Below are 17,560 nucleotides of genomic sequence, written 5' to 3'. Positions count from 1 at the left end.
AATTGCACGCCTGTGGAACTCTGTTCCGTCTGCCTGCTTCCCACCTGACTACAACTTGGATGTCTTCAAGTCCAATGTTAACAAATTCCTAATGAACCGCCCCCTTAAGTAAACACTTCATCAAATCTTCACACTAACGTAATGTACTTGCAATAACCCTTATTCCTGAGTGTCTTCCGGGCCTTGATAAGTGGTGACCACCGTGTAAAAAAAAAAAACAAAAAAAAAACAAAAACACTATTCTATCACGGTGGAAAAGTACTGTCAACAAATGGATGAAATGCATCAGAAACTTCGACAACAACACGCAGCATTAGTCAGCAGAAAAAGCCTAATTTCCTCCACAACAATGCCCGATAACACATTGATAAACCGAACCTGCAGAAGTTGAATGAATTGGGCTATGAAACTGCCTCATCTGCCATACTCTCCAAACTCACCTATCGACTACCACTTTTTCAAGCATCCTGACAACATTCTGCGTGAGAAATGCTTCAAAAAACCTAAATGATATAAAAACGCCTTCTGTAACTTCATCGCCACCAGAACGCAAGATTTTTTACGTTACTGACATAAATACACTTGTTTTGCATCGGCAAAAGTGTGTTGATTCTGATGGTGCTTATTGCGATCAATAATTTTTGTTTGAGACGAGATATGTTCGTCTGAATTTAAAAGTTAAAATCTGCAAGAACTTTTTTGCAAACCTGATAGAATAAAACATATTTGGCATTATAAAAAAATATTTTGAAAAAAAAATTCATAAAAAACATACATTCTGAAAATGTAACAAATGATTTTAAATACTAGCTCAATCTATCCGATGTTGCCCAGGATGTAGTGAAGTCATTTCAGTTCTTAAGTTTTGTTCGCATAATTTTACATTTATACGGATAAAAAATAAAATTTTAGTTGTAAGGGAGGCAACTACTTTAATATTTTTCAATTAAAGTACGAGTTATTCGCCCCTGTTTGCCCAAAACTAAAACAAAACAAAAAAAAACAAAACATAAGAATTACCTGAGCAATAAAGGGTGTAATTATTGCACCAATACGGGCAACTGCATTACAGGCTCCCAGTCCAACAGCTCGCATAGAAGTTGGGTAAACCTGTAGAAAATTAAAGATATAAAATCAATTGCATTAGTGGTTACTGGTTAGGACAACAACAACAAACGGGAAAAAAAAAATGTCAATAATACAAGGGAGATAACTATGTGAAGGAAAAAAATCAATGCAAAAACAAAAAACAAAAAAACGGTGTTTATTAAAGTTTTATAAAGAAAATATTGCATGTTCTATACTTTCTAATATTCATCTCAATTTTAAAGATAATTTAAACATTTCAGAATGGAAAAGAAAAATGACGAAGATGATTTCAAAAGCGAACGTTCTTGGCCTTCGGGCCAAGAAAGCCTGCAGTGCATGCATCGCTAAGTGTATCAGATTTTTTTTGGGAATTTTTGACACCCCTAACACGACACTGCGATTAAAATTAAAAAAAAAAAAAAAAAAAAAAACTCGTAATTTCTCTTTTAAAAGTGGGTTGTTTATTTTCTTTATGGAATATACTTCCAAAATAAACTATTAAAGTTGTTAAAAAAAATAATAGAAATATTATTTTTTATTGATAAAAATAGCAAGAAAAAAAAAAGTGTTTACAAAGTGCCGGCGCGCCTTCATGCATTCATTTTCTTTACGTAATGAAATCAATTGCATCTTACGAGTTAATTTTTTTTCAATTTTTAAACTTTAAAAATCTATCAAAATTTTTCTGTTAGTTAAATTTTATATAATATTTTTGACAAACGTTTTTTTTTCTTAAATTCACCCCCCATTTTGAAATGTCTATTAAAATTTTAATAATTAACTTACATACCAAAGTTTTATATATCACAAATTGAAGATAAAAGATCAATAAATAATAATAAATAACATTTGAAATATTATAATACATTTCAAATGTATTCTTTGTCTTACATAGAATAATAAAAATCTTTTGATTTGAAATTTAACCATTTCTCGTCATAAATTTTAAATTTAGCATTTCAGCCCGGTTGAATGTTGCCCGAGAGTTTGGAGGTGTATGTTGAGCAAAAAAAAAAAAAAAAAAAAAAAAGGTCAACTTTTTAAAACTTTGATCCCTATTATTATGACCCCTTAATATTTATTGTTTTGGCCTCAAATCATTAAGTTAGATCCATGTCCAAGGAACCTATATCTAAAATTTCAAGTGTTTAGACCAAAAATTGTCAGAGGAGTTTGGTAGAGTTCTCAAAGGTCAAATCGTTGAACTTTGACCCCTTAACAGCCAAATTTCTGGCCGAAAACCGATCACAAAGATTTTCCCCAAATCTCAGTACCCTGTATATCAAATTTCGAGTCTGTAAACTTAAAATTGACAGAGTTATTGTGTAGGGAAATGTACACAAACACACAGACACGCTCACTTATATATATATATATATATATATATATTTATTTATTTATTTATTAGCAGATCATTTGGCATTGCCCGGTCATATATATTTAAATATAATAATTCATTCAGATTTCGTATTAATAGATTTATAGAGTCAATTCTCTATTGATCATTATATTGTACCCAATGTATAGTCGTGATTTCAAAAGTAAATAAAAAAAAATATGACTTGGGCGCCATTAGCTAGAATCGAAACCAAAACATTTAGCTCTCTAGTGGTATCCACTACCATCTGGGTTAATAACACATGCATATCAAAACTTGAGAAATAATGGAGTAAAACGCATAAATGTATATTTTCTCATGTGTAAAGCATACACATTATGTCAAACTATGTCTGCCAAGTTCCAAATTTTTCATTTTAAGTCATTAGCAGCTATTTTATGTTTACATATTTTTCACCTCTCAGTACTTGTGCAGTTTATTTTCCATTTTTGCTCCTATTCACTTTCACTTCATCAACTCCATGAAGATGATTCACAATTGAATCAAAAGCGCTCATGATAACTATTAAACTTTCATTAATATTTTCGATTTTATATGAGCGCCGCTTCCATGGGTCGATGGGTAGAACTGCCGACTATCAACGCGATGGTCCTAGGTTCAATCCTCGGCTTGGATAAGGTGCGAGTCTAGCTGAACTGATGAGTTGTGATACAACTAAACAGTACTGTATGTGGATGACTACAAAATATATTTTAAGCCTCTCCCTCTTTGGGTAGAGCACTGTCGTAAATAATCCCACCCGCTACTTAGTTGGCTGAAAAATGCGATGTTCTCTGTTTATTTATAAGCAAAACGATTTGAGCACAATAAAATTGGTGGACAAATGTTTGTTTGAAATAGACATTTGTGGAAGTTATTTATGAGTGCCGCTCCTGTTGATCGATGGGTAGAACTGCCGACTATCAACACGATGGTCTTTGGTTCAATCCCTGGCTTGGGAGAGGTGCTAGTCTAGCCGCACTGATCAGTTGTGATACAACGAAACAGTACTGTATGTGGATGACTACAAAATATAAAAAAGATTATACAGAAAATCGAAAAAAAAAAAGAATCATAAAGCAAAGTATCTCTTATATTAAATAACGTCTGCTTGAATGAAAAAATGCTGGCTAAATATACCAGTATATATAAAAATATATATGTGTGTGTGTGTGTGCGTGTGTGTGTGTGTCTGCTTGAATGAAAAAATGCTGCCTAAATATACCAGTATATATAAAAATATATGTGTGTGTGTGTGTGTGTGTGTGTGTCTCTGCTTGAATGAAAAAATGCTGCCTAAATATACCAGTATATATAAAAATATATATATATGTGTGTGTGTGTGTGTGTCTGCTTGAATGAAAAAATGCTGCCTAAATATACCAGTATATATAAAAATATATATATGTGTGTGTGTGTGTGTGTGCGTGTCTGCTTGAATGAAAAAATGCTGCCTAAATATACCAGTATATATAAAAATATATATATGTGTGTGTGTGGGTGTGTCTGCTTGAATGAAAAAATGCTGCCTAAATATACCAGTATATATAAAAATATATATATGTGCGTGTGTGTGTGTGTGTGTGTGTGTGTCTGCTTGAATGAAAAAATGCTGCCTAAATATACCAGTATATATAAAAATATATATATATATGTGTGTGTGTGTGTGTGTGTGTGTCTGCTTGAATGAAAAAATGCTGCCTAAATATACCAGTATATATAAAAATATATATATATGTGTGTGTGTGTGTGTGTGTGTCTGCTTGAATGAAAAAATGCTGCCTAAATATACCAGTATATATAAAAATATATATGTGTGTGTGTGTGTGTGTGTGTGTGTGTGTGTGAGTGAGTGTGTGTGTGTCTGCTTGAATGAAAAAATGCTGCCTAAATATACCAGTATATATAAAAATATATATATATATATGTATATATATATGTGTGTGTGTGTGTGTGTCTGCTTGAATGAAAAAATGCTGCCTAAATATACCAGTATATATAAAAATATATATATATGTGTGTGTGTGTGTGTGTGTCTGCTTGAATGAAAAAATGCTGCCTAAATATACCAGTATATATAAAAATATATATATATGTGTGTGTGTGTGTGTGTGTCTGCTTGAATGAAAAAATGCTGCCTAAATATACCAGTATATATAAAAATATATATATGTGTGTGTGTGTGTGTGTGTGTCTGCTTGAATGAAAAAATGCTGGCTAAATATACCAGTATATATAAAAATATATATATATGTGTGTGTGTGTGTGTGTGTGTGTCTGCTTGAATGAAAAAATGCTGCCTAAATATACCAGTATATATAAAAATATATGTGTGTGTGTGTGTGTGTGTGTGTGTGTGTCTGCTTGAATGAAAAAATGCTGCCTAAATATACCAGTATATATAAAAATATATATATATGTGTGTGTGTGTGTGTGTCCCACACACACATTCGCATACGTATATACATGTACGTACACAGGGACAAGATGGAAGCAAACAAGCAAGGACGCCCGGATGATCCAAAATGTTTTATCATTATTAAGATTAACAACATAGACGGTTATTTAACTAGTTTATGTGAATTATTGATGCACTTCAAAGATTATTTTTTCTTTTTCTTACCTCTGGTGTATATACATAGGCACCTTGAAAAGCTCCAGAAATGAAAGCACGAGAAATAAACAGAAGTACTATAAGGACAGGTCTGAAAAAAAAGAAGCATATGTTCTAATGATTAGTGAATCACATGAGAAAAATAGAAATATTTAATTTTTTGTTCATTTAAAACAATTTTTTTCAAAGGCATTAGGTCGGTGCAAAAACAATATCGTTTTCTCACATATGTTACTTTTATATATGATTTCTGAATTAATTCATTGATATATATAGCCATGTTATATATCATTTTGAAGTGCGTTTTTCGCTTTATCAAATTGTGTTATTTGCTACTGTTCTCAATCTCTTCATTCATTTTTTTTTTGCAGGCTTTTTGACAGCATGGACAAAATTAAAATCTGCTTGATTTTCTTGTTCCAGTTCAAACTAGGCTAAAAAGCTGCTGAGACAACTTGTGATACCAATGATGCATTTGGCCCAGGAGCCACTAATAAACGTGTGGCACAATAGTGATTCAAGAAATTTTGCAATGGTGATGAGAGCCTTGAAGATGAAGACGGTCGCTGTCGGACAATTGCGATTGATAACAAACATTTGAAAACCTTAATTGAAGCCAATCCTCGCAAAACCACATGAGAAGTTGTTGTTGAACTTGTGGTCGAACACGCAACAGTCGTTTGCCATTTAAAGCAAATAAGGAAGTCAAAACAGTCGGATAAATGGGTGCCGCATGAATTGAATGATGATCAAAAAAATTATCGTTTTGAGATGACTTCTACACCCCTTCTGTACAACAAAAAACGACCCATTTTTCAAGCGGATTGTGGCATATGATGAAAAGTGGATCCTCTATGAAAACCGGCGACGTTTCACACAGTGGTTGGACAACACTTTACAAAGCCGAAATTGCACCAAAAAAAGGTTATGGTGGTCTGCGGTCGGTTTCATCCACCACAACTTCTCCAAACTGGGTGAAACAATTACGGCAGAGAAGTTCTACCGACAAATTGTGCATTTGCATCAGAAGGTCCAACGCAGTTGTCTGAGATTAGTCAATATGAAGGGACCAATTCTCCTTTATGACAATGCTCACATGCATTTTGCTCAACTGACTCTGCAAAAGCTGAACGAATTGGGCTACGAGATTGCCTCATCCGCCATATTCATTGGACCTTTCGCCCACCGATTATCACTTTTTCAAGCATATCGACAACTTCCTGCGCGAAAAATACTTCAAAAGCCGAGATCATGCTGAATCTGCCTTGAATGGCTTCATCGCGTCCAGAACTCTGGATTTCTATGCTAATGGAAAAAATAAACTTGTTTCTGGTTGGCAAAAATGTGTCAATTGTAATGGTTTTTATTTCGATTAATAAAGTTTATTATGAAAGAAATTATGATCTTTTGAAGTTGAACATCAAAAAACGACATTATTTTTGAACCAACTTATTTTCTTTTTACTCAAAAAGTTGAATTATGAAGACGGAAGTGATATCATTAAAACGAGCGAGTTTTGTGCCCCATAATTATTTTTTATGCGTAAACACCACATCGTTCTCACTGCACTTTTGCCATGAATTCAATGATGCATCTCTGCTTCTGACGCACGTCCATTACAAGGGTTGCTTTCTTAGAGCCTCACATTATCAATATCCACAAGAGAGAGATGAAATTTTTAGCCAATGAATGCATAAGTTCAGCCATCATAACAACACAATTTACAATCCCCTCTGATCTGTTATGGCGGAATAAGAAATAGGAGGCATTACATAAATTTATAACTTTGTGTAAGCTTCATTTTCACAAAGTATTTACTAGATCAGCATATTTTTGATTCCTTTGAAGTATTTTAAGGTCTAATCTCTTGCACTCATAAAATCCAATGTCCTTCTGGCCTATCGGTGGTGGTGACTTTTGTAATGGCTGACAGCCAGTGATTGTCAAAATCCAGATTAATCTTTACCAACCATTGTAGTCATAAGCATTCTATGGTCAGTTCAGAACGAGTTGACTCATTGTAGTTCCTCTAGTGATTCCACTAAAGCTGCTATGACTAGATGTGTAATATTGTCGTCTATAGAATTTATGGTCTTGGATATGACCTTAAACTATATCCGATGTTGAGGCCCCAACTTGTGGGGTTTGGGGAGTGTGGAGCCACCCTTTAATTGCTATTGCTCCCAGGTCCACTCTGACCTTGAGTGGTAGTACCTGTTAGAGCCTCAACTATGGGTTAAATAGAAACTGACTTGGAAAAAACAAATATATTCTATTAAAAAATTTTTCTTTAAAATCACAAGATTCGGCATTAAATAACCTGAAAAGGGTTGATATGCCGTAAAACAAAAACAACCTATATAATTTATGGTTTGCACTTTTAACAAAATATGTGTCAATGATATATTCATGTTGATAGCCATTGTTTTTGAAATCAAGCAAAGAGATACTTGTTAAATCAAAATCAAGTTGTATTTCTATTACACGGATAGAATGACAAGAGAGAGATTTTGGGTTGGTATGTGGGTTGGTGTGGTTGACTGGTACAGCGATGGTAAAAATGTCACTCTAACCTTCTCTCTCACTCTGTCTGATTCGTGTCTTTGTTTATGCCTTATATTGAAATTCCATACACTTGGAATTTGACTTCATCGTTTTTAAAATTTTGATTATTTTATTGCTTTGCACTTTTAGCAATTCTAATCCAATTTCATGATTTCGATTCTTTGATCTGAATGTAGAGTTGACGTCATCACTCAGCAATCTGATTTACATCTGGCTTTGCCCGGATCCATAATTACGTATATGCAGTACATCTGATATTTTCTCTGCATTGTTTATCACCTATGCAACAGATAGATCTCTATCATGAAATAATCCAAGAAACTCTCACAGCTAACTAACTTACATATACTTTAGATGATAGCCATGACAAAATGAGAGAGAGAGAGAGAGAGAGAGAGAGAGAGAGAGAGAGATAGAGAGAGAGATTATGAAAGGAACCAATGACATCTCTGTATTATTAACCAATCTTGAGCTAGTTATTTTAAACAATAATAATTATAAAGCCAACGCATGTTTGGCTTTGAACTTAATTTGCAAGAGAATATAATTTCTAGTTTTGTTAAAACTAATATAATCGTACTCACCTTGTCGTACAGATATTCAAGAAAAATGTAAACAATGAAAAGATTATAAATTCCAAGACCATAGTGTATTTTCTTCCGATTTTGTCAATAATCAAAACTGTAATAATTAAACCTGTAAAACAAAAAACAGAAAAACTTAATTAAATTAAATGGATATGAGTGAAATGTCATGCAAGGACCCATGGTGCAGTGGTTAGAGTACTTGGAAAAGTTTAGTTGTAAAACTGACATTCCTCTGAAGGTTGAAGTTTCAATCCTCAGTGTGGGTGATTGAAAACACAATTATGAATTACTTAGGACCTCTATCCAATTATGGCTGATGGAACAAGAACATGCTACCCCTGTGGATTGAATAAAGGGTCCCGTTCGAAATTCCATGCAGATTCCTCAGTTTGATGAAAAGATTTCCAAATTTGACAAGATACACCTGAGGAAAGTCAGAGGTTACATTGACCAAAACGTTGTGAAAATGACACCCAATATGAAAATGACACCCAAAATGAAAATGACACCCAATATGAAAATGACACCCAATATGAAAATGACACTCAATATGAAAATGACACCCAATATGAAAATGACACCCAATATGAAAATGACACCCAATATGAAAATGACAACCAATATGAAAATGACACCCAATATGAAAATGACACCCAATATGAAAATGACACCCAAAATGAAAATGACACCCAAAATGAAAATGACAACCAATATGAAAATGACACCCAAAATGAAAATGACAACCAATATGAAAATGACACCCAATATGAAAATGACAACCAATATGAAAATGACACCCAATATGAAAATGACACCCAATATGAAAATGACACCCAATATGAAAATGACACCCAATATGAAAATGACACCCAATATGAAAATGACACTCAATATGAAAATGACACCCAATATGAAAATGACACCGAAAATGAAAATGACACCCAATATGAAAATGACAACCAATATGAAAATGACACCCAATATGAAAATGACACCCAATATGAAAATGACACCCAAAATGAAAATGACACCCAAAATGAAAATGACACCCAAAATGAAAATGACAACCAATATGAAAATGACACCCAAAATGAAAATGACAACCAATATGAAAATGACATCCAATATGAAAATGACACCCAATATGAAAATGACAACCAATATGAAAATGACACCCAATATGAAAATGACACCCAATATGAAAATGACACCCAATATGAAAATGACACCGAAAATGAAAATGACACCCAATATGAAAATGACACCCAATATGAAAATGACACCCAAAATGAAAATGACACCCAATATGAAAATGACAACCAATATGAAAATGACATCCAATATGAAAATGACACCCAATATGAAAATGACAACCAATATGAAAATGACACCCAATATGAAAATGACACCCAATATGAAAATGACACCCAATATGAAAATGACAACCAATATGAAAATGACACCCAATATGAAAATGACAACCAATATGAAAATGACACCCAAAATGAAAATGACAACCAATATGAAAATGACACCCAATATGAAAATGACACCCAATATGAAAATGACAACCAATATGAAAATGACACCCAATATGAAAATGACACCCAATATGAAAATGACACCCAAAATGAAAATGACACCCAATATGAAAATGACACCCAATATGAAAATGACACCCAAAATGAAAATGACACCCAATATGAAAATGACACCCAATATGAAAATGACACCCAATATGAAAATGACACCCAATATGAAAATGACAACCAATATGAAAATGACACCCAAAATGAAAATGACAACCAATATGAAAATGACACCCAATATGAAAATGACACCCAATATGAAAATGACACCCAAAATGAAAATGACAACCAATATGAAAACAGTACAAATAATACAAATAAACAATCCTCATCTAAAAAATTCTGAAAGAATATTAGTTTTTTTTTGTCTTTTCTTTATGCATATGTTGTTTTGTTATTAAAAGATGGGTATGTTGTTTTGTTATTAAAAGATGAGTATGTTGTTTTGTTATTAAAAGATGGGTGTGTTGTTTTGTTATTAAAAGATGAGTATGTTGTTTTGTTATTAAAAGATGAGTATGTTGTTTTGTTATTAAAAGACGAGTATGTTGTTTTGTTATTAAAAGATGAGTATGTTGTTTTGTTATTAAAAGATGAGTATGTTGTTTTGTTATTAAAAGATGAGTATGTTGTTTTGTTATTAAAAGATGAGTATGTTGTTTTGTTATTAAAAGATGAGTATGTTGTTTTGTTATTAAAAGACGAGTATGTTGTTTTGTTATTAAAAGATGAGTATGTTGTTTTGTTATTAAAAGACGAGTATGTTGTTTTGTTATTAAAAGATGAGTATGTTGTTTTGTTATTAAAAGATGAGTATGTTGTTTTGTTATTAAAAGATGAGTATGTTGTTTTGTTATTAAAAGACGAGTATGTTGTTTTGCTATTAAAAGACGAGTATGTTGTTTTGTTATTAAAAGACGAGTATGTTGTTTTGTTATTAAAAGACGAGTATGTTGTTTTGTTATTAAAAGATGAGTATGTTGTTTTGTTATTAAAAGATGAGTATGTTGTTTTGTTATTAAAAGACGAGTATGTTGTTTTGCTATTAAAAGACGAGTATGTTGTTTTGTTATTAAAAGATGAGTATGTTGTTTTGTTATTAAAAGATGAGTATGTTGTTTTGTTATTAAAAGACGAGTATGTTGTTTTGTTATTAAAAGATGAGTATGTTGTTTTGTTATTAAAAGACGAGTATGTTGTTTTGTTATTAAAAGATGAGTATGTTGTTTTGTTATTAAAAGATGAGTATGTTGTTTTGTTATTAAAAGATGAGTATGTTGTTTTGTTATTAAAAGACGAGTATGTTGTTTTGCTATTAAAAGACGAGTATGTTGTTTTGTTATTAAAAGACGAGTATGTTGTTTTGTTATTAAAAGACGAGTATGTTGTTTTGTTATTAAAAGATGAGTATGTTGTTTTGTTATTAAAAGACGAGTATGTTGTTTTGCTATTAAAAGACGAGTATGTTGTTTTGCTATTAAAAGACGAGTATGTTGTTTTGTTATTAAAAGACGAGTATGTTGTTTTGTTATTAAAAGACGAGTATGTTGTTTTGTTATTAAAAGACGAGTATGTTGTTTTGTTATTAAAAGATGAGTATGTTGTTTTGTTATTAAAAGATGAGTATGTTGTTTTGTTATTAAAAGATGAGTATGTTGTTTTGTTATTAAAAGATGAGTATGTTGTTTTGTTATTAAAAGATGAGTATGTTGTTTTGTTATTAAAAGATGAGTATGTTGTTTTGTTATTAAAAGATGAGTATGTTGTTTTGTTATTAAAAGATGAGTATGTTGTTTTGTTATTAAAAGATGAGTATGTTGTTTTGTTATTAAAAGATGAGTATGTTGTTTTGTTATTAAAAGATGAGTATGTTGTTTTGTTATTAAAAGATGAGTATGTTGTTTTGTTATTAAAAGATGAGTATGTTGTTTTGTTATTAAAAGATGAGTATGTTGTTTTGTTATTAAAAGATGAGTATGTTGTTTTGCTATTAAAAGATGAGTATGTTGTTTTGTTATTAAAAGATGAGTATGTTGTTTTGTTATTAAAAGATGAGTATGTTGTTTTGTTATTAAAAGATGAGTATGTTGTTTTGTTATTAAAAGATGAGTATGTTGTTTTGTTATTAAAAGATGAGTATGTTGTTTTGTTATTAAAAGATGAGTATGTTGTTTTGTTATTAAAAGATGAGTATGTTGTTTTGTTATTAAAAGATGAGTATGTTGTTTTGTTATTAAAAGATGAGTATGTTGTTTTGCTATTAAAAGATGAGTACGTTGTTTTGTTATTAAAAGATGAGTATGTTGTTTTGTTATTAAAAGATGAGTATGTTGTTTTGTTATTAAAAGATGAGTATGTTGTTTTGTTATAAAAAGATGAGTATGTTGTTTTGTTATTAAAAGATGAGTATGTTGTTTTGTTATTAAAAGATGAGTATGTTGTTTTGTTATTAAAAGATGATCATGTTGTTTTGCTATTAAAGACGAGTATGTTGTTTTGTTATTAAAAGATGAGTATGTTGTTTTGTTATTAAAAGATGAGTATGTTGTTTTGTTATTAAAAGATGAGTATGTTGTTTTGTTATTAAAAGATGAGTATGTTGTTTTGTTATTAAAAGACGAGTATGTTGTTTTGTTATTAAAAGACGAGTATGTTGTTTTGTTATTAAAAGACGAGTATGTTGTTTTGCTATTAAAAGACGAGTATGTTGTTTTGCTATTAAAAGATGAGTATGTTGTTTTGCTATTAAAAGACGAGTATGTTGTTTTGCTATTAAAAGATGAGTATGTTGTTTTGTTATTAAAAGATGAGTATGTTGTTTTGTTATTAAAAGACGAGTATGTTGTTTTGTTATTAAAAGATGAGTATGTTGTTTTGTTATTAAAAGACGAGTATGTTGTTTTGCTATTAAAAGACGAATATGTTGTTTTGTTATTAAAAGACGAGTATGTTGTTTTGCTATTAAAAGATGCTCATGTTGTTTTGCAATTAAAAGACGAGTATGTTGTTTTGCTATTAAAAGATGAGTATGTTGTTTTGCTATCAAAAGATGAGTATCTTGTTTTGCTATTAAAGACGAGTATGTTGTTTTGTTCTTAAAAGATGAGTATGTTGTTTTGCTATTAAAAGATGAGCATGTTGTTTTGCTATCAAAAGATGAGTATGTTGTTTTGCTATTAAAGACGAGTATGTTGTTTTGCTATTATAAGATGAGTATGTTGTTTTGTTATTATAAGATGATCATGTTGTTTTGCTATTAAAGACGAGTATGTTGTTTTGCTATTAAAAGATGAGTATGTTGTTTTGCTATCAAAAGATGAGTATATTGTTTTGCTATCAAAAGATGAGTATGTTGTTTTGCTATCAAAAGATGAGTATGTTGTTTTGCTATTAAAGACGAGTATGCTGTTTTGCTATTAAAAGATGAGTATATTGTTTTGCTATTAAAAGATGCTCACGTTGTTTTGCAATTAAAAGACGAGTATGTTGTTTTGTTATTAAAAGACGAGTATCTTGTTTTGCAATTAAAAGATGCTCATGTTGTTTTGCTATTAAAGTCGAGTATGTTGTTTTGTTATTAAAAGACGAGTATGTTGTTTTGCTATTAAAAGATGCTCATGTTGTTTTGCAATTAAAAGATGAGTATGCTGTTTTGCAATTAAAAGATGAGTATGTTGTTTTGCAATTAAAAGATGAGTATGTTGTTTTGCAATCAAAAGATGATCATGTTGTTTTGCTATTAAAGACGAGTATGTTGTTTTGTTATTAAAAGACGAGTATGTTGTTTTGCAATTAAAGACGAGTATGTTGTTTTGCTATTAAAAGATGAGTATGTTGTTTTGCTATTAAAAGATGAGTATGTTGTTTTGCTATTAAAAGATGAGTATGTCTTCTCAATTATTAAATCATTTCTTTCTGATAGGTTCATAAGAGTAGTAGTTGAGGGGCAAAAATCAGAAGCTCACAGTATTAATGCCGGTGTCCCTCAGGGATCCATCCTGGGCCCAACTCTTTTCCTGATCTACATTAATGATCTTCCAAATCATATCCTTACATCATTTGTAGACATTTATGCTGACGACACTACCATTTATGGTAGCACATCTAAGACAGTAAACGACCAAGTTCTCTCCAATTCTCTCTCCTCTGATCTTGAGCACGTAGTACAATGGGGTAAGGAGTGGCTGGTTACTTTTAATGCATCTAAAACCAAGCTTCTCTCTTTACATCATCAACATTCTAATTCACATTTGTCATCAATTGAAATGAATGGCTCTCGTCTTCAGGAGACCTCAAGTTTTGACAAGCTTCTGGGCTTGACCATTACTCCTGATCTTAAATGGAACACGTATATCAAATCTGTTGCCAAGGCCGCTGGAAAAATGGTGGGTTCTTTCTATCGATCCAGTAGATATCTCACTGCTGATGCTATTCTCTACCTATATAAGAGCCAGGTACGTCCAAGGATGGAATACTGTTGCCACATCTGGGCAGGAGCTGCTAGAAAGGACTTGTCCTGCCTTGATAGAGTTCAAAATAGACTTCGTAGCCTCGTAGGAGATGTCCTTTTCTCCTCCTTGCAACCTCTATCTCACAGAAGAGATGTTGCGAGTTTGTCTCTAATGTATCGTTATTTTCATGGAAAGTGTTCAACTGAGCTTCAATCTATGGTCCCCCCTCGCCAAACTTTCACAAGAAACACTCGTCTAGCTGTAAACACTATCAATAATTTCCCCCACTCTTTATCTGTGCCTAAACCTAAACGTAGATTCCATGAACAAAGCTTCTTTCTTAGAACTGCACGCCTGTGGAATTGTCTTCCGTTTTCCTGCTTTCCGGCTGACTACAATATGGTTGTGTTCAAGTCTAAAGTAAATAAGTTCTTGATGAGCCGTTCCATATAAGTTATTAAATTTACCAAATTTTCATTACTAATGATTACTATATTGACCAATTTCTACTGTACACTCTTTAACCCTTATCCTTGAGTGGCCTCTGGGCCTTGATAATGTGGTGATGCCTTTGTAAAAAAAAAAAAAAAAAAAAAAAAGTATGTTGTTTTGCTATTAAAAGACGAGTATGTTGTTTTGCTATTAAAGACGAGTATGTTGTTTTGCAATTAAAGACGAGTATGTTGTTTTGCTATTAAAAGATGAGTATGTTGTTTTGCTATTAAAAGATGAGTATGTTGTTTTGCTATTAAAAGATGAGTATGTTGTTTTGCTATTAAAAGATGCTCATGTTGTTTTGCAATTAAAAGATGAGTATGTTGTTTTGCAATCAAAAGATGATCATGTTGTTTTGCTATTAAAGACGAGTATGTTGTTTTATTATTAAAAGATGAGTATGTTGTTTTGCTATTAAAAGATGAGTATGCTGTTTTGCAATTAAAAGATGAGTATGTTGTTTTGCAATTAAAAGATGAGTATGTTGTTTTGCAATTAAAAGATGAGTATGTTGTTTTGCAATTAAAAGATGAGTATGTTGTTTTGCAATCAAAAGATGATCATGTTGTTTTGCTATTAAAGACGAGTATGTTGTTTTGTTATTAAAAGACGAGTATGTTGTTTTGCAATTAAAGACGAGTATGTTGTTTTGCTATTAAAAGATGAGTATGTTGTTTTGCTATTAAAAGATGCTCATGTTGTTTTGCAATTAAAAGATGAGTATGTTGTTTTGCAATCAAAAGATGATCATGTTGTTTTGCTATTAAAGACGAGTATGTTGTTTTATTATTAAAAGATGAGTATGTTGTTTTGTTATTAAAAGATGAGTATGTTGTTTTGTTATTAAAAGACGAGTATGTTGTTTTATTATTAAAAGATGAGTATGTTGTTTTGCTATTATAAGATGATCATGTTGTTTTGCTATTAAAGACGAGTATGCTGTTTTGCTATTAAAGATGATCATGTTGTTTTGCTATCAAAGATGCAGTTGTTGACCGGATTAGTTAATAGTAATTTTATTGCAGTTCTAATCTCGAATCAGAGTTGCAGCTATGGTTCATAGACTTCTGTGTATAAGGAATATCATGAAGGCACCTAAAATGAGTTTTTGCCCTTCATGATGGATTGAGTTGAATGATTTTTTTTGTCTAATCTGTATATGAAATAGGCATAATAGATTTTCGAGTGAATTGCTGTGCTATACCGTTTTAGTAAGTTTTGTTTATCTATGCTGTATGAGTTATTACAGTATAGTTGCACTACTTTGCTGCATGTTACGTTTATATGTGGTGGTAGGGGAGGTGAAGTTAATTTTTATGCAAAGAATTTGTGCTGGTCAGCAACTGGTAAATTAGTTCTAATTTAACTATTTTTAAAAAATGTTTTTCTTTTACTCTTTTTCACTCCAAACAGGGCATATTGCTACTTGAAACGTAATTTGGGATCTTACTTAGCAGAGTAGTGTGCGGAGTTCAGCAGCGAGATGTTTGTTCATGTTACAATTAAACTTCTGCAGGTTAGTACAGTCAGGAAAGCAGGAAAAAGTAGCAGTCTTAGGGAAGAAACTATTAGAGTAAAGGGCTTTCCAGCATCTAGGGATCACTACAGAGCACATTTCATTAATGTAACAGGGATGTGACACTGCAGCAATGCGACCCTTTCTAAGAGTGAGAGACTAGTGGCACCAGCTCAGATGTAGCAATAATACTCCATGCATGGACAAATTGTGGCAAGAAACTATTAGAGTAGAAGACTTACCGGCATCTAGGGATTCCTACAGAGAAGGGGTGGGATTTTGCTGCTTGCTGGGTTAGTTTGGGTATGTACGTCGAGGGGGCACAAATGCTGAGTCCATTAGAGCACATTCCATTAAAGTACTTGTAACAGGGATGTAACGCTGTGGTGATGGGACAGAGGTTGGAGCTTGGACGACAGTGTTGGACCTATTAGACTTGAGACTCTTTTGTGGGCCCTTTATAAGATTAAGAGACTAGTGGTAGATGCACCAGCTCAGATGTGGCAACAATACTCCATGCATGGATAAATTGTGGTTTTGTAAAGATACAGGATACTCTCTGGTGAGTATACCTTTTTTTTTGTTTTATATTAGCAGAAATGTATACCCCGAGTTTTATTTTTAAATATTTGAAAAACGCTTGTTATTACCCTTTTGATTAATATTCTTGATGCATTGTTGGTTGTTTGGTTTGGTTGTTTTTGTTTTACGGCATGTCAACCCTTTTCAGGTTATTTAATGCCAAATCCAGTGATTTTGAAGAAAATTTTTTTAATAGAATATATTTGTTTTTTTCAAGTCGGTTTCTATTTAACCCATAGTTGAGACCCTAACAGGTACTACCACTCAAGGTCAGAGTGGACCTGGGAGCAATGGCAATTAAAGGGTGGCTCCACACTCCCTAAGGCCCGCAAGCTGGGGCCTCACCATCGGATATAGTTTAAGGTCATATCCAGGACCTGCATTGTTGGAGTTGGCGTTTTGTTGCAGTTAAATATTTGAATCTGTAGCTGATACTAAAGTCAATTCAGACTTGGAATTTTAGGCCTAAAAGAAACTTCTTTATAAAAAATGTATAGTATGTGTAAATTCTTCATTAATCTATGCTTCCAGGTAGTTGAATGATAATGATATGAGGTGTTGGGTTTGTGCATTGGCATATCTTATCGTGGTTTCTAATCTGACTACATGGTTTATTGTAAATATTTGATTCCTGAACCTGCATCAGTTATTTGTAATGAAGTTGCTGATTTCAAGGCATCAAACTAATCTTTTG

General features: G+C 32.1%; 1 protein-coding gene across 2 annotated transcripts in view; it reads right to left on the bottom strand.

Moving 5' to 3' along the window:
* The window catches only part of LOC145277561 (synaptic vesicle 2-related protein-like), a 198,463-nt gene that overhangs the window by 5,383 nt on the left and 175,520 nt on the right, over positions 1–17,560 (bottom strand). For both annotated transcript variants that reach the window (XM_080129039.1, XM_080129048.1), the window contains exons 12-14: positions 8,231–8,342; positions 5,091–5,172; positions 1,021–1,110 (exon numbers count right to left, since the gene is read on the bottom strand). In XM_080129039.1, coding sequence (XP_079985165.1) covers positions 1,021–1,110; positions 5,091–5,172; positions 8,231–8,342 — 284 coding nt within the window. The remainder of the gene's footprint in view (positions 1–1,020; positions 1,111–5,090; positions 5,173–8,230; positions 8,343–17,560) is intronic.

The sequence above is a fragment of the Euprymna scolopes genome, chromosome 1 (assembly GCF_053919585.1).
Source record: "Euprymna scolopes isolate OS-2025 chromosome 1, ASM5391958v1, whole genome shotgun sequence".
Lineage (NCBI taxonomy): Eukaryota > Metazoa > Mollusca > Cephalopoda > Sepiida > Sepiolidae > Euprymna > Euprymna scolopes.
Note: the sequence above shows the minus strand (reverse complement) of the source record. Positions and strands in the feature narration are given on the sequence as shown.